Raw genomic sequence first — 20,360 nt, forward strand, 5'->3', positions numbered from 1 at the left:
CACACAGACAGACAACATAGATACCTTGTGTAGACACACAGACAGACACACAACATAGATACCCTGTGTAGACACACACACAACATAGATACCTGTGTAGACACAGACAGACACACAACATAGATACCCCGTGTAGACACACAGACAGACACACAACATAGATACCCTGTGTAGACACACAGACACAACATAGATACCCTGTGTAGACACACAGACACACAACATAGATACCCTGTGTAGACAGACACATAACATAGATACCCTGTGTAGACACACAGACACACAACATAGATACCCTGTGTAGACACACAGCTTAAAGGTCGTGATCTGAACGTGGCTCTTTCACTCCAGCGCTGTCCTACCAGACAGTCTCGTCCCTTCACCTGATGAAGGCCGCTTGTGTTGTGGCCGAAACGTCGTGATAATATTACTGTGTTATTTTATTTTATCAATTTATTATTTTACTCTCATTCTACGTGGTGGCTTTACCGAAAGAACCAAAGAAGATGAATCTTTGCAGTCACGAATGCTTTAAATCGAAATCTTCTTTGGTTCTTTCGGTAAAGTCACCACCACCACCCACGTAGAATGAGAATAAAAATAATAAATTGATAAAATAACAATAACGCGATGAAATTCTCGCGACGTTTCGGCCACAACACAAGCGGCCTTCATCAGGTTCCGGGGTGCGAGACTGGGGGCGGGAAAGATGCGTGTTTGTGTGTGTTGTCACCTGATGAAGGCCGCTTGTGTTGTGGCCGAAACGTCGTGAGAATTTTATCGTGGTTTTTTTATCAATTTATTATTTTGTTCTCATTCTACGTGGTGGTAGCGACTTTACCGAAAGAACCAAAGAAGATGAAATCCTTGCAGTCACGAAAGCTTCAAATCAAAATTTAACATGCAAGTAAACGTGCTCTGATAAGAATGGTAATTTACACTTATAAAGCGCGTTTCAAGGGCGTTGCACGGAGCTAAAAGCAAGTAAATAACTCATGCAATTGTAAAATCTAATGTAAGCACGCAGCCTCACGATTTATCCACGGATACAAATACCCCCCACTTCCTAAACAAACACACAACAAATTTACAAGGAGGAAAAAGGCCGTTAAGCAAAACTAATTTTTAAGGCGGGAATTCAATAAAGCGACGGACTCGTCGGATCGAATATTGGACGTTAATTGGCCCGGTGATCCCACTGAACGGAGGCTGTGACCTCAGCGCACACACTCGGACAAGCGAGGAACTCGCGTTGGGACATATGGGTGGAGGAGGTTATGGATGGATGGATGGGCGGGTGGGGGAAGGAGGCGTCGTTCAAGGTAGCTTGTAGGTGAGATGCGGGGTCTTGTAGGTGAGATGCGGGGTCTTGTAGGTGAGATGCGGGGGTCTTGTAGGTGAGATGCGGGGTCTTGTAGGTGAGATGCGGGGTCTTGTAGGTGAGATGCGGGGTCTTGTAGGTGAGATGCGTGGTCTTGTAGGTGAGATGCGGGGTCTTGTAGGTGAGATGCGGGGTCATGTAGGTGAGATGCGGGGTCTTGTAGGTGAGATTCGGGGTCTTGTAGGTGAGATGCGGGGGTCTTGTAGGTGAGATGCGGGGTCTTGTAGGTGAGATGTGGGGTCTTGTAGGTGAGATGCGGGGTCTTGTAGGTGAGATGCGGGGTCTTATAGGTGAGATGCGGGGTCTTGTAGGTGAGATGCGGGGTCTTGTAGGTGAGATGCGGGGGTCTTGTAGGTGAGATGCGGGGTCTTGTAGGTGAGATGCGGGGGTCTTGTAGGTGAGTGCGGGGGTCTTGTAGGTGAGATGCGGGGTCTTGTAGGTGAGATGCGGGGTCTTGTAGGTGAGATGCGTGGTCTTGTAGGTGAGATGCGGGGGTCTTGTAGGTGAGATGCGGGGTCTTGTAGGTGAGATGCGGGGTCTTGTAGGTGAGATGCGGGGGTCTTGTAGGTGAGATGCGGGGTCTTGTAGGTGAGATGCGGGGTCTTGTAGGTGAGATGCGGGGTCTTGTAGGTGAGATGCGGGGTCTTGTAGGTGAGATGCGGGGTCTTGTAGGTGAGATTCGGGGTCTTGTAGGTGAGATGCGGGGGTCTTGTAGGTGAGATGCGGGGTCTTGTAGGTGAGATGCGGGGTCTTGTAGGTGAGATGCGGGGTCTTGTAGGTGAGATGCGGGGTCTTGTAGGTGAGATGCGGGGTCTTGTAGGTGAGATGCGGGGGTCTTGTAGGTGAGATGCGGGGTCTTGTAGGTGAGATGCGGGGGTCTTGTAGGTGAGATGCGGGGGTCTTGTAGGTGAGAAGCGGGGTCTTGTAGGTGAGATGCGGGGGTCTTGTAGGTGAGGTGCGGGGGTCTTGTAGGTGAGATGCGGGGGTCTTGTAGGTGAGATGCGGGGTCTTGTAGGTGAGATGCGGGGGTCTTGTAGGTGAGATGCGGGGTCTTGTAGGTGAGATGCGGGGTCTTGTAGGTGAGATGCGGGGGTCTTGTAGGTGAGATGCGGGGGTCTTGTAGGTGAGATGCGGGGGTCTTGTAGGTGAGATGCGGGGTCTTGTAGGTGAGATGCGGGGGTCTTGTAGGTGAGATGCGGGGTCTTGTAGGTGAGATGCGGGGGTTTTGTAGGTGAGATGCGGGGGTCTTGTAGGTGAGATGCGGGGTCTTGTAGGTGAGATGCGGGGGTCTTGTAGGTGAGATGCGGGGGTCTTGTAGGTGAGATGCGGGGTCTTGTAGGTGAGATGCGGGGGTCTTGTAGGTGAGATGCGGGGTCTTGTAGGTGAGATGCGGGGTCTTGTAGGTGAGATGTGGGGGTCTTGTAGGTGAGATGCGGGGTCTTGTAGGTGAGATGCGGGGTCTTGTAGGTGAGATGCGGGGGTCTTGTAGGTGAGATGCGGGGGTCTTGTAGGTGAGATGCGGGGTCTTGTAGGTGAGATGCGGGGTCTTGTAGGTGAGATGCGGGGTCTTGTAGGTGAGATGCGGGGGTCTTGTAGGTGAGATGCGGGGGTCTTGTTGGTGAAATGCGGGGGTTTTGTAGGTGAGATGCGGGGTCTTGTAGGTGAGATGCGGGGTCTTGTAGGTGAGATGCGGTGGTCTTGTAGCTGAGATGTGGGGTCTTGTAGGTGAGATGCGGGGGTCTTGTAGGTGAGATGCGGGGTCTTGTAGGTGAGATGCGGGGTCTTGTAGGTGAGATGCGGGGTCTTGTAGGTGAGATGCGGGGGTCTTGTAGGTGAGATGCGGGGTCTTGTAGGTGAGATGCGGGGTCTTGTAGGTGAGATGCGGGGTCTTGTAGGTGAGATGCGGGGTCTTGTAGGTGAGATGCGGGGTCTTGTAGGTGAGATGCGGGGTCTTGTAGGTGAGATGCGGGGTCTTGTAGGTGAGATGCGGGGGTCTTGTAGGTGAGATGCGGGGTCTTGTAGGTGAGATGCGGGGGTCTTGTAGGTGAGATGCGGTGGTCTTGTAGCTGAGATGTGGGGTCTTGTAGGTGAGATGCGGGGTCTTGTAGGTGAGATGCGGGGTCTTGTAGGTGAGATGCGGGGTCTTGTAGGTGAGATGCGGGGTCTTGTAGGTGAGATGCGGGGGTCTTGTAGGTGAGATGCGGGGTCTTGTAGGTGAGTTGCGGGGTCTTGTAGGTGAGATGCGGGGGTCTTGTAGGTGAGATGCGGGGTCTTGTAGGTGAGATGCGGGGGTCTTGTAGGTGAGATGCGGGGTCTTGTAGGTGAGGTGCGGGGGTCGTGTAGGTGAGATGTGGGGGTCTTGTAGGTGAGATGCGGGGGTCTTGTAGGTGAGATGCGGGGGTCTTGTAGGTGAGATGCGGGGTCTTGTAGGTGAGATGCGGGGTCTTGTAGGTAAGATGCGGGGTCTTGTAGGTGAGATGCGGGGTCTTGTAGGTGAGATGCGGGGTCTTGTAGGTGAGATGCGGGGTCTTGTAGGTGAGATGCGGGGGTCTTTTAGGTGAGATGCGGGGTCTTGTAGGTGAGATGCGGGGTCTTGTAGGTGAGATGCGGGGTCTTGTAGGTGAGATGCGGGGTCTTGTAGGTGAGATGCGGGGGTCTTGTAGGTGAGATGCGGGGGTCTTGTAGGTGAGATGCGGGGGTCTTGTAGGTGAGATGCGGGGGTCTTGTAGGTGAGATGCGGGGTCTTGTAGGTAAGATGCGGGGTCTTGTAGGTGAGATGCGGGGTCTTGTAGGTGAGATGCGGGGGTCTTGTAGGTGAGATGCGGGGGTCTTGTAGGTGAGATGCGGGGGTCTTGTAGGTGAGATGCGGGGTCTTGTAGGTGAGATGCGGGGGTCTTGTAGGTGAGATGCGGTGGTCTTGTAGCTGAGATGTGGGGTCTTGTAGGTGAGATGCGGGGTCTTGTAGGTGAGATGCGGGGGTCTTGTAGGTGAGATGCGGGGGTCTTGTAGGTGAGATGCGGGGTCTTGTAGGTGAAATGCGGGGGTCTTGTAGGTGAGATGCGGGGTCTTGCAGGTGAGATGCGGGGTCTTGTAGGTGAGATGCGGGGGTCTTGTAGGTGAGATGCGGGGTCTTGTAGGTGAGATGCGGGGTCTTGTAGGTGAGATGCGGGGGTCTTGTAGGTGAGATGCGGGGTCTTGTAGGTGAGATGCGGGGGTCTTGTAGGTGAGATGCGGGGTCTTGTAGGTGAGATGCGGGGTCTTGTAGGTGAGATGTGGGGGTCTTGTAGGTGAGATGCGGGGTCTTGTAGGTGAGATGCGGGGTCTTGTAGGTGAGATGCGGGGGTCTTGTAGGTGAGATGCGGGGGTCTTGTAGGTGAGATGCGGGGTCTTGTAGGTGAGATGCGGGGTCTTGTAGGTGAGATGCGGGGTCTTGTAGGTGAGATGCGGGGGTCTTGTAGGTGAGATGCGGGGGTCTTGTAGGTGAAATGCGGGGGTTTTGTAGGTGAGATGCGGGGTCTTGTAGGTGAGATGCGGGGTCTTGTAGGTGAGATGCGGGGGTCTTGTAGGTGAGATGCGGGGTCTTGTAGGTGAGATGCGGGGTCTTGTAGGTGAGATGCGGGGTCTTGTAGGTGAGATGCGGGGGTCTTGTAGGTGAGATGCGGGGTCTTGTAGGTGAGATGCGGGGTCTTGTAGGTGAGATGCGGGGTCTTGTAGGTGAGATGCGGGGTCTTGTAGGTGAGATGCGGGGTCTTGTAGGTGAGATGCGGTGTCTTGTAGGTGAGATGCGGGTCTTGTAGGTGAGATGCGGGGTCTTGTCGGTGAGATGCGGGGGTCTTGTAGGTGAGATGCGGGGTCTTGTAGGTGAGATGCGGGGGTCTTGTAGGTGAGATGCGGGGTCTTGTAGGTGAGATGCGGGGGTCTTGTAGGTGAGATGCGGGGGTCTTGTAGGTGAGATGCGGGGTCTTGTAGGTGAGATGCGGGGTCTTGTAGGTGAGATGCGGGGGTCTTGTAGGTGAGATGCGGGGTCTTGTAGGTGAGATGCGGGGGTCTTGTAGGTGAGATGCGGGGGTCTTGTAGGTGAGAAGCGGGGTCTTGTAGGTGAGAAGCGGGGTCTTGTAGGTGAGATGCGGGGGTCTTGTAGGTGAGATGCGGGGGTCTTGTAGGTGAGGTGCGGGGGTCTTGTAGGTGAGATGCGGGGGTCTTGTAGGTGAGATGCGGGGTCTTGTAGGTGAGATGCGGGGTCTTGTAGGTGAGATGCGGGGGTCTTGTAGGTGAGATGCGGGGTCTTGTAGGTGAGGTGCGGGGTCTTGTAGGTGAGATTCAGGGTCTTGTAGGTGAGATGCGGGGTCTTGTAGGTGAGATGCGGGGTCTTGTAGGTGAGATGCGGGGGTCTTGTAGGTGAGATGCGGGGTCTTGTAGGTGAGATGCGGGGTCTTGTAGGTGAGATGCGGGGTCTTGTAGGTGAGATGCGGGGTCTTGTAGGTGAGATGCGGGGGTCTTGTAGGTGAGATGCGGGGGTCTTGTAGGTGAGATGCGGGGGTCTTGTAGGTGAGATGCGGGGTCTTGTAGGTGAGATGCGGGGGTCTTGTAGGTGAGATGCGGGGGTCTTGTAGGTGAGATGCGGGGGTCTTGTAGGTGAGATGCGGGGTCTTGTAGGTGAGATGCGGGGGTCTTGTAGGTGAGATGCGGGGGTCTTGTAGGTGAGATGCGGGGTCTTGTAGGTGAGATGCGGGGTCTTGTAGGTGAGATGCGGGGTCTTGTAGGTGAGATGCGGGGTCTTGTAGGTGAGATGCGGGGTCTTGTAGGTGAGATGCGGTGTCTTGTAGGTGAGATGCGGGGTCTTGTAGGTGAGATGCGGGGTCTTGTAGGTGAGATGCGGGGTCTTGTAGGTGAGATGCGGGGGTCTTGTAGGTGAGATGCGGGGTCTTGTAGGTGAGATGCGGGGTCTTGTAGGTGAGATGCGGGGTCTTGTAGGTGAGATGCGGTGGTCTTGTAGCTGAGATGTGGGGTCTTGTAGGTGAGATGCGGGGTCTTGTAGGTGAGATGCGGGGGTCTTGTAGGTGAGATGCGGGGTCTTGTAGGTGAAATGCGGGGGTCTTGTAGGTGAGATGCGGGGTCTTGCAGGTGAGATGCGGGGTCTTGTAGGTGAGATGCGGGGGTCTTGTAGGTGAGATGCGGGGTCTTGTAGGTGAGATGCGGGGTCTTGTAGGTGAGATGCGGGGGTCTTGTAGGTGAGATGCGGGGTCTTGTAGGTGAGATGTGGGGGTCTTGTAGGTGAGATGCGGGGTCTTGTAGGTGAGATGCGGGGTCTTGTAGGTGAGATGTGGGGGTCTTGTAGGTGAGATGCGGGGTCTTGTAGGTGAGATGCGGGGTCTTGTAGGTGAGATGCGGGGGTCTTGTAGGTGAGATGCGGGGGTCTTGTAGGTGAGATGCGGGGTCTTGTAGGTGAGATGCGGGGTCTTGTAGGTGAGATGCGGGGGTCTTGTAGGTGAGATGCGGGGTCTTGTAGGTGAGATGCGGGGTCTTGTAGGTGAGATGCGGGGTCTTGTAGGTGAGATGCGGGGTCTTGTAGGTGAGATGCGGGGTCTTGTAGGTGAGATGCGGGGTCTTGTAGGTGAGATGCGGGGTCTTGTAGGTGAGATGCGGGGTCTTGTAGGTGAGATGCGGGGTCTTGTAGGTGAGATGCGGGGGTCTTGTAGGTGAGATGCGGGGTCTTGTAGGTGAGATGCGGGGTCTTGTAGGTGAGATGCGGGGTCTTGTAGGTGAGATGCGGGGTCTTGTAGGTGAGATGCGGGGGTCTTGTAGGTGAGATGCGGGGTCTTGTAGGTGAGATGCCGGGTCTTGTAGGTGAGATGCGGGGTCTTGTAGGTGAGATGCGGGGTCTTGTAGGTGAGATGCGGGGTCTTGTAGGTGAGATGCGGGGTCTTGTAGGTGAGATGCGGGGTCTTGTAGGTGAGATGCGGGGGTCTTGTAGGTGAGATTCGGGGTCTTGTAGGTGAGATGCGGGGTCTTGTAGGTGAGATGCGGGGTCTTGTAGGTGAGATGCGGGGTCTTGTAGGTGAGATGCGGGGGTCTTGTAGGTGAGATGCAGGGGTCTTGTAGGTGAGATGCGGGGTCTTGTAGGTGAGATGCGGGGTCTTGTAGGTGAGATGCGGGGTCTTGTAGGTGAGATGCGGGGGTCTTGTAGGTGAGATGCGGGGTCTTGTAGGTGAGATGCGGGGTCTTGTAGGTGAGATGCGGGGTCTTGTAGGTGAGATGCGGGGTCTTGTAGGTGAGATGCGGGGGTCTTGTAGGTGAGATTCGGGGTCTTGTAGGTGAGATGCGGGGTCTTGTAGGTGAGATGCGGGGTCTTGTAGGTGAGATGCGGGGTCTTGTAGGTGAGATGCGGGGGTCTTGTAGGTGAGATGCGGGGTCTTGTAGGTGAGATGCGGAGTCTTGTAGGTGAGATGCGGGGTCTTGTAGGTGAGATGCGTGGTCTTGTAGGTGAGATGCGGGGTCTTGTAGGTGAGATGCGGGGTCTTGTAGGTGAGATGCGGGGTCTTGTAGGTGAGATTCGGGGTCTTGTAGGTGAGATGCGGGGGTCTTGTAGGTGAGATGCGGGGTCTTGTAGGTGAGATGCGGAGTCTTGTAGGTGAGATGCGGGGTCTTGTAGATGAGATGCGGGGGTCTTGTAGGTGAGATGCGGGGTCTTGTAGGTGAGATGCGGGGTCTTGTAGGTGAGATGCGGGGGTCTTGTAGGTGAGATGCGGGGTCTTGTAGGTGAGATGCGGGGTCTTGTAGGTGAGATGCGGGGTCTTGTAGGTGAGATGCGGGGTCTTGTAGGTGAGATGCGGGGTCTTGTAGGTGAGATGCGGGGGTCTTGTAGGTGAGATGCGGGGTCTTGTAGGTGAGATGCGGGGTCTTGTAAGTGAGATGCGGGGTCTTGTAGGTGAGATGCGGGGGTCTTGTAGGTGAGATGCGGGGTCTTGTAGGTGAGATGCGAGGTCTTGTAGGTGAGATGCGGGGGTCTTGTAGGTGAGATGCGGGGTCTTGTAGGTGAGATGCGGGGTCTTGTAGGTGAGATGCGGGGGTCTTGTAGGTGAGATGCGGGGTCTTGTAGGTGAGATGCGGGGTCTTGTAGGTGAGATGCGGGGGTCTTGTAGGTGAGATGCGGGGTCTTGTAGGTGAGATGCGTGGTCTTGTAGGTGAGATGCGGGGGTCTTGTAGGTGAGATGCGGGGGTCTTGTAGGTGAGATGCGGGGGTCTTGTAGGTGAGATGCGGGGGTCTTGTAGGTGAGATGCGGGGTCTTGTAGGTGAGATGCGGGGGTCTTGTAGGTGAGATGCGGGGGTCTTGTAGGTGAGATGCGGGGGTCTTGTAGGTGAGATGCGGGGGTCTTGTAGGTGAGAAGGATCTTGAACTCCACTCGGAACATGACCGCCAATGGAATGAAACCTGGCTATGTTTCTGGGATGAAAGAAGGCATCCTTGATGACCATTGGTGCCATGAAGGCTCGGGATGTAGTCCGTCTCTGTTCAGGTGAAAGCTGACGACAGACTGCGTCCGCGCCTTAATGGTCACAAGATAAAAGTGTGCACACTACATCAGGGGCCGCCAAAACTTTTTATTTTTTTCCACAGTGGGCCGGATAACTGAAAGAATAAATATTTTCTGGAGCGTCGGGACCTGTGTTGGCAGCTGGAAAGTCTGGGGGGGGGGGGGCGGGAAAGATGCGTGTTTGTTTGTTTGTTTGTGTGTGTGTTGCCATGGAAACCGCGGTGACGTGTTGCCGTGGAAACCACGGCAACACGTCAGAGCGTAAGGCGGAGCTACCCACGAGCCGGGGAAGTACTTGGGGTGACGCGATATAAGCAAACGTTACGATAAAACATCTAGATACAATAATTTAAAATTTTAAATAGTTAATTTAAGGAACATAGCGGTCAGGAGGTCTCCGCACGCGTGAAGACACTCCCACAGTATTCTAAACGTAATTAAATTTAAATTGTATCACAACGTGTTCGTGTTCCATACGTTTTACCAAGCAAATTCAAGTGCCGTCGGCGGGCCTGATGGACTGATCCGGCCCGCGGGCCGTTGTTTGGTGACCCCTTGCGTTAGCTGTTGCATTGAGGGAGGGTTCAACGTGGGTGTAAAGTTTGCGTGTCGTCAGGGTAACAATGAAAGCAAAGTCCAAGTCGGTGTATGGTAAGGCCAAGTGAGGCCAAATATTTGCAGGGCTAAAGTAGGCCAGGGACTAAAACCCTGGGGGGACACCTCCCAGGCTGACAAACTGTTTCGGCTGGGATAGCTATGAAGTAAACCATGTGTCCTTTGAAACGCTTGAGAAAAATTTGCATGATCAATGGTGAGCATCTACATCATTAGACCTCCTTTTGCCAGTGCCAAAATGTAATGATAATAATAATAGGGGTGGTTTTCCCCCTTTGTTCTGGCAATAAAACTGAAACCTTTTTGTTTTACAAGGATTCACGTTTACTGCATTGACCACAATACCTGCAGTCAAAATGCAAACACATACATACTATGATAATCTTCTTTGGTTCTTTCGGTAAAGTCACGTAGAATGATAATAAAATAATAAATTGATAAAATAAAATAACACAATAATATCAATTTATCAATTTATTATTTTATTCTCATTCTACGTGGTGACTTTACCGAAAGAACCAAAGAAGATGAATCATTGCAGTCACGAAAGCTTTAAATCGAAATACTATGATAAATTTTGATTTAAAGCTTTCGTGACTGCAGTCATTCATATTCTTAGGGAAACAATAAAATAATAATAATAATATATTTTATTATTTTATTGTTTCCCTTCAACGTGACTTTACCGAAAGAGCTAAGATTATACTATGATAATATATGCACTGTCCTTGAAACTGATTGGTCCACACCAAGGGACGGCTTTCTTTACACCTTGTTAAAAGGTTTCAGTTTTGTTGCTAGAAAAAAGGGGAAAAGCCCTATTATTATTATCACATGATCAACGGTGTCAAACGCAGCACGCAGGCCCAAAAGGACAAGAATGCTACGGCCTTCCCTGCATCAGCAGCAATCATCAAGTCATTGACAACCCTAACCAGAGCCGTATCCACGCCGTGGCCAGACCTAAAACCGGACTGGAAAGGGTCAAAAATGATAATTTACAAGCAAATAATGTTTAAGCTGTAATGTTGCTGACAGCCCAAGCGTCTTGGAGGGATATGGCAGGTTGTAAATTGGACGATAATTACTGAGGAGTTCTAAATCGAGCTCAGCCTTCTTGAGTATAGGACTGCCAACGGCACATTTCTAAAAGAGATTGGGAAATGACCAGATTTGAGTATGTTAAGAACAATGGTAATACAGACTGCACGAGATGGAAAATTAGCATGAATACGTTTAAAGGAATAGAATCAACAGAACAACAATAGGTTGGTTTGGAACTCACAATCAATGAAGCAACATCTGATCCTGAGAGCTCGGATAATACGCAGAAATCAGATATCAGCAGTGGTGACGGAACAGTGGGCAGAATTGTAAGGAAGAGGGGTAGTTTTAATGGAAAGGCAAATTGTGTTGCTTTTGTAAATAAATAAAAAATATATAGCATTTGCTTTTGTACAAGAGAAAGGAGAAGCACAGGATGAATGAAGGAGCCTATAAACCGTAGAAAAAAATAATCGAGGGTTATCCCAGGCATTGGCTACAGTAGCAGAAAGATAGCTGGTGCGCGCGGACATGTCCGAGTGCCTTTCTGTAAATTGTAAAGTGGTGCTTGAAGATTATCGAGTAGGATGGTGGTGACGGGGGGGGTGGGGGGGGGGTGACGTTCTGCGTTTAAGCGTACGACGACACTCGGTCTGGCCGACTCCTTGCCAACTGCATTGTCAAGAGCGTGTGTCGCCAACCGATGGCGTCTGGCTCAACAGCCTGACTCTCTCTCTCTCTCAATCATTTCTTCGAAATTAACATTTGTTGAATGTCACCCCGGGCTGAAAAATCCTGGCTCCGCCCCTGGATGGTGGGACCAGATTTTCCCGGCGAGATGGCTCTGCCCTGCGGACAGTTGTGTTGAAGTGCACGGCGATGGTCGTTATGCCAGGGTGAAGATTTGACTGCCGAGATTGTGTGGGATTTCGGTGGGGCGAAACTTCCCAATGTACTGCCCGATGTGTTGTAAGCTTGCACCATTGTTTCCACGGCAGATGGGTATCAGTCAGCGAGTGACGGGCGGAGAATTTCGGAGGGGGAAAATTCTTGTCCAGGGCGATTGATTCAAGGTCCCCGAAAGCTGATCTGGCACTTTACAATCCGATTTAGGCGGAGGAATCAGAAGATCGAACGGCACCGCGCAACGAATCGTTGGATGTTCCAGGATCAATGACGGATAACTTGGTGACAGACAATCCCCGCGAAGAAACCGCGTCGGGGATGTGACCGCGAGTATGGGTGGGGGGGGAAATCAGACGCCGAGTTAAATTAAAACAATCCAGGGTGGCCAGAAAGTCTGTGTAGACGGCGCACCCGTGGGAGTCGATCTGAATATCGAAATCGCCCGGCAGATAATAATCTTGTCGGCGGCTGAACACAGCATGGAGAGTAGCTCGGTTAGCTCCCCGGTAAAAGAAGTGGAGGCCTCGGTGGAGGGGGGGGGGGGGGGGGATGACGAAGCAGCACTTTAGTCACATGCTGGACAGCCTTCAATTCCAGAACTGGATGCTCGCGCGACTGGAAGGCCAACGTAGAAGTCGGGCGGACGGTGGCAGGTGAGCGACGGAGAACTGCAAGGACACCACCATGCCCAGGCTGACCGGGGCGTGTCCCTGAAGGCGTCTTCGCTCCGTGATAGCCGGGCAAGGAGGAGATGGTTCATCTGGCCGGCGCCGCGTCTCTGTGAGGCGTACGAAATCGAGACGGCAACCTCTGGTCAACTCGCTAACCAAAGGAGCCTCGTAAACTAAGAGTGACCGCGCATTAATGGGGCACGTCCGTGAGCCGAGGGTTTTAAGAAAGCCGATGCAGCCAAAGACCGGCGGCACCGTGGCGCCAGAAAGCTCAGCCTACGGGCCGTGGCGAGCCGGCAGCAGGCTGGAGTTGACGAAGTGGGCCCGCGGCCCCAACCAGGGCCCCAGGTCCAAGGGGCCAACGCTAGGAGGCTCTAGCAAAAGCACCCCGGAGGTCAGAGGCACCCCGGAGGTCAGAGGCACCCCGGAGGTCAGAGGCACCCCGGAGGTCAGAGGCACCCCGCAGGTCAGAGGCACTCCGGAAGTCAGAGGCACTCCGGAGGTCAGAGGCACCCCGGAGGTCAGAGGCACTCCGGAGGTCAGAGGCACCCCGGAGGTCAGAGGCACTCCGGAGGTCAGAGGCACCCCGGAGGTCAGAGGCACCCCGGAGGTCAGAGGCACCCCGGAGGTCAGAGGCACCCCGGAGGTCAGAGGCACCCCGGAGGTCAGAGGCACCCGGAGGTCAGAGGCACTCCGGAGGTCAGAGGCACCCCGGAGGTCAGAGGCACTCCGGAGGTCAGAGGCACCCCGGAGGTCAGAGGCACCCCGGAGGTCAGAGGCACCCGGGAGGTCAGAGGCACCCCGGAGGTCAGAGGCACCCCGGAGGTCAGAGGCACCCCGGAGGTCAGAGGCACCCGGAGGTCAGAGGCACCCCGGAGGTCAGAGGCACTCCGGGGGTCAGAGGCACCCCGGAGGTCAGAGGCACCCGGGAGGTCAGAGGCACCCGGAGGTCAGAGGCACCCGGAGGTCAGAGGCACCCGGAGGTCAGAGGCACTCCGGAGGTCAGAGGCACTCCGGAGGTCAGAGGCACCCGGAGGTCAGAGGCACCCGGAGGTCAGAGGCACCCCGGAGGTCAGAGGCACCCCGGAGGTCAGAGGCACCCCGGAGGTCAGAGGCACCCGGGGGTCAGAGGCACCCCGGAGGTCAGAGGCACCCGGAGGTCAGAGGCACTCCGGAGGTCAGAGGCACCCCGGAGGTCAGAGGCACCCCGGAGGTCAGAGGCACCCGGAGGTCAGAGGCACCCCGGAGGTCAGAGGCACCCCGGAGGTCAGAGGCACTCCGGAGGTCAGAGGCACCTGGAGGTCAGAGGCACCCCGGAGGTCAGAGACACCCCGGAGGTCAGAGGCACCCGGAGGTCAGAGGCACTCCGGAGGTCAGAGGCACTCCGGAGGTCAGAGGCACCCGGGGGTCAGAGGCACCCGGAGGTCAGAGGCACCCGGAGGTCAGAGGCACCCGGAGGTCAGAGGCACCCCGGAGGTCAGAGGCACTCCGGAGGTCAGAGGCACCCGGGAGGTCAGAGGCACCCGGAGGTCAGAGGCACCCGGAGGTCAGAGGCACCCGGAGGTCAGAGACACCCCGGAGGTCAGAGGCACTCCGGAGGTCAGAGGCACCCGGAGGTCAGAGGCACTCCGGAGGTCAGAGGCACCCCGGAGGTCAGAGGCACCCGGGGGTCAGAGGCACCCCGGAGGTCAGAGGCACCCGGGAGGTCAGAGGCACCCGGAGGTCAGAGGCACCCGGAGGTCAGAGGCACCCGGAGGTCAGAAGCACCCCGGAGGTCAGAGGCACCCGGGGGTCAGAGGCACCCCGGAGGTCAGAGGCACTCCGGAGGTCAGAGGCACCCCGGAGGTCAGAGGCACTCCAGAGGTCAGAGGCACCCGGGAGGTCAGAGGCACTCCGGAGGTCAGAGGCACCCCGGAGGTCAGAGGCACCCCGGAGGTCAGAGGCACCCCGGAGGTCAGAGGCACTCCGGAGGTCAGAGGCACCCCGGAGGTCAGAGGCACCCGGAGGTCAGAGGCACTCCGGAGGTCAGAGGCACCTGGAGGTCAGAGGCACCTGGAGGTCAGAGGCACCCGGAGGTCAGAGGCACCCGGGGGTCAGAGGCACCCGGAGGTCAGAGGCACCCCGGAGGTCAGAGGCACCCCGGAGGTCAGAGGCACCCGGGGGTCAGAGGCACCCCGGAGGTCAGAGGCACTCCGGAGGTCAGAGGCACCCCGGAGGTCAGAGGCACCCGGGGGTCAGAGGCACCCCGGAGGTCAGAGGCACTCCGGAGGTCAGAGGCACCCGGGAGGTCAGAGGCACCCGGAGGTCAGAGGCACTCCGGAGGTCAGAGGCACCCGGAGGTCAGAGGCACCCCGGAGGTCAGAGGCACCCCGGAGGTCAGAGGCACCCGGAGGTCAGAGGCACCCGGAGGTCAGAGGCACCCGGAGGTCAGAGGCACCCCGGAGGTCAGAGGCACCCGGGGGTCAGAGGCACCCGGAAGTCAGAGGCACTCCGGAGGTCAGAGGCACCCCGGAGGTCAGAGGCACCCCGGAGGTCAGAGGCACCCCGGAGGTCAGAGACACCCGGAGGTCAGAGGCACCCGGAGGTCAGAGGCACCCGGAGGTCAGAGGCACTCCGGGGGTCAGAGGCACCCGGAGGTCAGAGGCACCCGGAGGTCAGAGGCACCCCGGAGGTCAGAGGCACCCGGAGGTCAGAGGCACCCGGAGGTCAGAGGCACTCCGGAGGTCAGAGGCACCCCGGAGGTCAGAGGCACCCCGGAGGTCAGAGGCACCCGGAGGTCAGAGGCACCCGGAGGTCAGAGACACCCGGGAGGTCAGAGGCACCCGGGGGTCAGAGGCACCCCGGAGGTCAGAGGCACTCCGGAGGTCAGAGGCACCCCGGAGGTCAGAGGCACCCCGGAGGTCAGAGGCACCCCGGAGGTCAGAGGCACTCTGGAGGTCAGAGGCACCCCGGAGGTCAGAGGCACTCCGGAGGTCAGAGGCACCCGGGAGGTCAGAGGCACCCGGGAGGTCAGAGGCACTCCGGAGGTCAGAGGCACCCGGAGGTCAGAGGCACCCCGGAGGTCAGAGGCACCCGGGGGTCAGAGGCACCCCGGAGGTCAGAGGCAACCGGAGGTCAGAGGCACCCCGGAGGTCAGAGGCACCCGGAGGTCAGGGCGGAGGTCAGGGCGGAGGTCAGGGCGGGGACCAAAAGACAAGGAGCAGGAGGAGGTGGTGCTTGTAGGCCGCTACTTACCCGCAACGGTCTCGGCTGGCACACTTGCCAGGTACTGACCAGTGGGGCTGCACTCGTGGCAAGATAGGAGGGGGGCCGTCCATAAATGACGTCACGCGAGTTTGGGTCAAATATGACGTCACAAAGCTCTGCCCCCCCCCCCCCCCCCCTAAAAGCATATTTCAATTTTACAAAAATTAAAGATGCTTCAAATCTCGATTTAAAGCTTTCGTGACTGCAGGGATTCATATTCTTGGTTCTTTCGGTAAAGTCACCACCACCACGTAGAAGGGAAACAATAAAATAATAAAAATATAAAACAATAAAATTATTGTAAAACAATAAAATTATTACTCTTGGTTCTTTCGGTAAAGTCACCACCACCACGTAGAAGGGAAACAATAAAATAATAAAAATATAAAACAATAAAATTATTGTAAAACAATAAAATTTGTATTCTTGGTTCTTTCGGTAAAGTCACCACCACCACGTAGAAGGGAAACAATAAAATAATAAAAATATAAAACAATAAAATTATTGTAAAACAATAAAATTATTATTCTTGGTTCTTTCGGTAAAGTCACCACCACGTAGAAGGGAAACAATAAAATAATAAAAATATAAAACAATAAAATTATTATTCTTGGTTCTTTCGGTAAAGTCACCACCACGTAGAAGGGAAACAGTAAATTAAGAAAATAAAAAACGTGACAATTTGATTGATTTTATTATTTTATTGTTTCCCTTCTACGTGGTGGTGACTTTACCGAAAGAACCAAAAACATGCTTCAAATCGCTTTAAACTATTGCCATTGTAGCGCCTATTTAATGTGGCGCTGATGCCGTAGGAGTGTTGCTACAACAATTAGCGTTGTCATGACAATTCTACATTCATCTAAAGTTGCGCATTTTTACGTGACGTCACATTTCTCAACCCCCCTCGTCACACATCGTCACAAATGTCTGACCCCGGCCCGCCCCCCTCCCCTAGGTGCGTGACGTCATTTATGGACGGCCCCATAGAGGAAGTCGTTGCAGGAGAGAGGCTGGGCGTTTCAGTGGTACGAGCACGCGCACGTGTTTTAATGTACATGCATTTTACTTAGGTTTATATTGGAATGCGGATGTACGCATAAAAGCGTGGTTGGTTTTATGAAACACGTATGCGTTGTGTCCAATGTGTATGCAAGTATATGTGTGCATTGATATGGAGATGTGTGTTTTAAATTATTCGTAGAATACATGGAAGTAAAGATGCGAATGTAAGTGTGGGTTTATTCAAACTTTGTGGATCGCGAGTAACTTGGATCTCGCGAGTGTTTTGCAAGGCAGACGAGCAAAAAAAAAATTGTAAAATAAATATTGATTTATATATCTTAGTTCTTTCGGTAAAGTCACCACGTTGAAGGGAAACAACAAAATAATAAAAAATATATAAAACAATAAAAAAATTCTCACGACGTTTCGACCACAACACAAACGGTCGTCTTTAGGTGTGTTGGTTTGCATACATTTTACGCATAAAATTTATGCAAACCATTTTATGCATAAATGGTTTACATTTTACGCATAAAATTTATGCAAACCATTTTATGCATAAAATTTATGCAAACCAACACACCTGACACACCTGAAGATGACCGTTTGAGTTATGGTCGAAACGTCGTGAGAATTGTTTTTATTGTTTTATAAATATTTTATTATTTTATTGTTTCCCTTCAACGTGGTGACTTTACCGAAAGAACCAAGAATAATAATTTTATTGTTTTCCAATAATTTTAATGTTTTATATTTTTATTATGTTATTGTTTCCCTTCAACCTGGTGGTGACTTCACCGAAAGAGCCAAGAATAATAATTTTATTGTTTTACAATAATTGTAATGTTTTATATTTTTATTATTTTGTTGTTTCCCTTCAACGTGGTGACTTTACCGAAAGAACTAAGAATATGAATTACTGCAAGTCACGAAAGCTTTAAATCAAAATATTGATTTGATAAACGAGCGAGGGTCTTGCAATACGAGCGGCAGTAGTACGTGTACACGCTTTTGTACTGCCGTGTGTCACATGATCACAACTGATATACGAGTGCTTTGATGTACGAGTGCTTTGGCTTACAAACACGATTTTTTTTTCCCGGAACGCATTATCCTTCGCAATCCAAGGTGTTACTGTATCTATCAAAGTAATGAGGGTCTCGGGGTTAAACATCTCCACCATTGAAAGTATGATGAAGGGATAAGAATAGGTTCCTATTCTTATTGAGAATATCTCAATACATTTTTTACACGTAGCAAGCTTTCGCGACCAATATTATTCACGATAAAGGTTTTTTTTTTGGGTTAGATCGCGTTATTTATAAATGTGTCGTAACCCTCCACCACCCGAACACGGCCAATCAGCAAAAAAAAAAAGTGTCACGTTGACAAAAAGACACAAATAGTTCACTACTTTAGCCCACCTGTGTGTTGTTGAAGAGTGAATCCACAACTTTTACAGTTTGAGTTGTACTGTGAAGTTTCGCTGGTAAATGCATCCAGCATCATCATCGGGCAATTCGCCAGAATGGTAAAGCCCTCTCCACTTGCTCACGGTCTTAAATATAGCAGCAGTAGGGTGACGGCATCACTTAACTCAACACACCGGTGGGCTAAAGTAGTGAACTATTTGTGTCTTTTTGTCAACGTGACACTTTTTTTTTGCTGATTGGCCGTGTCGGGTGGTGGAGGGTTACGACACATTTATAAATAAACGCGATCTAACCCAAAAACAACCTTTATTATGAACCTCAATAAATGTTGTGGATTTGCTCTCCAACACAACGGCTGTGCTGTGCTAGTGGCGGGTAGGCCACGTTCTGTTTACGTGACAACCCTTACTGGTTGGCTGTGTCGGGTGGTGGCGGGTTTTAACGACACAACATTTATATATTTACGCGATCTAATTCCCCCTTCCCCCCCAAAAAAAAAACTGTATTATTAATAAAGTATTAATAAAGTATTAAAGCTTTCGTGACTGCGTAAAATTACTCATTAGGTTTTTGTTCGGTAAAGTCGCGTATGTGGAAATACAATGAAATTATGTTTAAACAAAAATAAAACAATCACGACGTTTCGATCACAACGCAAGCGATCTTCATCAGGTGTCAAGAACAAATCAGGGAGGTAATTACAAACAACAAAAAAGACGAGAGACGAGAATTCTTCAACAAACCTAAGAAAAAAACATTACGTGAAGCCACATCCAGTCAGGCCAACAACAATCGAAAAAAACCATTGGGTGTATTATTAATATTCGTGTCTTATTAACGCCCCTTTTATTGGCAGGAAGGGCGAAGTCTGTTCTTATTTTTGTTTTAATGCTGGCAAAAAAAACACGTCTCACATGATCACGCTGTGTTCATTAAATTAACGTCGAGGTCTCTCTTGAGGTGGATGAACTCAAAGGTTTTTATGAACACGCTTTTATTTAACTCACTCTCTGTCTGTAGCTGTTGTTGTTGTTGTATCCTCAAATCTTGTAACTCAATTTTAACCCACTTCTCAATGTGGTTATCGACTGCAAATTTGGTATATGTATGTCATACTGATGACAATACTATATTATATATATATTTTTTTAAACATTCATTTTTATATTCTTGGTTCTTTCGGTAAAGTCACCACCACGTAGAAGGGAAACAATAAAATAATTAAAATATAAAACAATAAAATTTTTGTAAAACAATAAAATTATTATTCTTGGTTCTTTCGGTAAAGTCACCACGTAGAAGGGAATCTATAAAATAATAAAAATATAAAACAATAAAATTATTGTAAAACAATAAAATTATTTTCTTGGTTCTTTCGGTAAAGTCACCACCACGTAGAAGGGAAACAATAAAATAATGAAAATATAAAACAATAAAATTATTGTAAAACAATAAAATTATTATTCTTGGTTCTTTCGGTAAAGTCACAACCACGTAGAAGGGAAACAATAAAATAATAAAAATATAAAACAATAAAATTATTCTAAAACAATAAATTATTATTCTTGGTTCTTTCGGTAAAGTCACCACCACCACGTAGAAGGGAAACAATAAAATAATAAAAATATAAAACAATAAAATTATTGTAAAACAATACAATTATTATTCTTGGTTCTTTCGGTAAAGTCACCACGTTGAAGGGAAACAATAAAATAATAAAAATATAAAACAATAAAATTATTGTAAAACAATAAAATTATTATTATTGGTTCTTTCGGTAAAGTCACCACCACCACGTAGAAGGGAAACAATAAAATAATAAAAACATAAAACAATACAATTATTGTAAAACAATAAAATTATTATTCTTGGTTCTTTCGGTAAAGTCACCACCACGTAGATAGGGAAACAATAAAATAATAAAAATATAAAACAATAAATTATTGTAAAACAATACAATTATTATTCTTGGTTCTTTCGGTAAAGTCACCACCACGTAGAAGGGAAACAATAAAATAATAAAAACATAAAAAATACAATTATTGTAAAACAATAAAATTATTATTCTTGGTTCTTTCGGTAAAGTCACCACCACGTAGATAGGGAAACAATAAAATAATAAAAATATAAACCAATAAAATTATTGTAAAACAATACAATTATTATTCTTGGTTCTTTCGGTAAAGTCACCACCACCACGTAGAAGGGAAAACAATAAAATAATAAAAATCTAAAACATTAAAATAAATCACGACGTTTCGACCGCTACACAAGAAGCAATCATCATCAAGGTGTGAGAACCACAGCAAAAATAAAATTTTTGAAAAAAGTTGCGTTTCTCCCTTGTGATGGGACGTTGTCGGACGGACTTTGCGATATAATTAGAGGCACGGGGTTGACCAACAAGGCGTGAATTGCTCTGTAAAAACGGTAGGGGCGCTGATAACGGGGGGGTTGGTAGTTTTGCGGTGACCTCGAAGGATACCAAAGACCTTTTGGAACGCATTTATAGTAAACATCGCT

At 50.9% G+C, this 20,360-nt stretch overlaps 2 protein-coding genes across 4 annotated transcripts in view; both read left to right on the forward strand.

Moving 5' to 3' along the window:
• Positions 1–16,622, forward strand: part of ENKD1 (enkurin domain containing 1) — a 57,399-nt gene extending 40,777 nt beyond the window's left edge. Inside the window, exon 7 of the mRNA XM_076058108.1 lies at positions 16,358–16,622. Within this exon, the coding sequence (XP_075914223.1) occupies positions 16,358–16,365 (8 nt within the window). The 3' untranslated portion in view covers positions 16,366–16,622. The remainder of the gene's footprint in view (positions 1–16,357) is intronic.
• On the forward strand, positions 1,572–16,350 carry LOC142907990 (uncharacterized). Of its 3 annotated transcripts, XM_076058098.1 has the most exons (4): positions 1,572–3,531; positions 3,854–4,152; positions 4,755–5,242; positions 5,308–16,350. In XM_076058098.1, exon 4 carries the CDS (start codon positions 12,347–12,349, stop codon positions 15,452–15,454), a length of 3,108 nt encoding a protein of 1,035 aa, XP_075914213.1. In that variant the 5' UTR covers positions 1,572–3,531; positions 3,854–4,152; positions 4,755–5,242; positions 5,308–12,346; the 3' UTR covers positions 15,455–16,350. The 3 variants fall into 3 exon arrangements, with proteins under 3 accessions (XP_075914213.1, XP_075914214.1, XP_075914215.1); XM_076058099.1 differs by lacking the exons at positions 3,854–4,152; positions 4,755–5,242 and having other exon boundaries at positions 1,572–2,053; positions 7,356–16,350; XM_076058100.1 differs by lacking the exons at positions 1,572–3,531; positions 3,854–4,152 and adding an exon at positions 4,160–4,325 and having other exon boundaries at positions 4,476–16,350.
• Positions 16,623–20,360: the final 3,738 nt, after the last annotated feature.

The sequence above is a fragment of the Petromyzon marinus genome (genome assembly GCF_048934315.1).
Source record: "Petromyzon marinus isolate PM22_M1 ecotype Great Lakes invasive population chromosome 68 unlocalized genomic scaffold, UKy_Petmar_22M1.pri1.0 chr68_unloc.1, whole genome shotgun sequence".
Lineage (NCBI taxonomy): Eukaryota > Metazoa > Chordata > Hyperoartia > Petromyzontiformes > Petromyzontidae > Petromyzon > Petromyzon marinus.

What these genes read in the sequence shown, in the direction of transcription:
- LOC142907990 (XM_076058098.1), top strand. Translation starts at nt 12,347, where the DNA reads ATGGGGCACGTCCGTGAGCCGAGGGTTTTAAGAAAGCCGATGCAGCCA.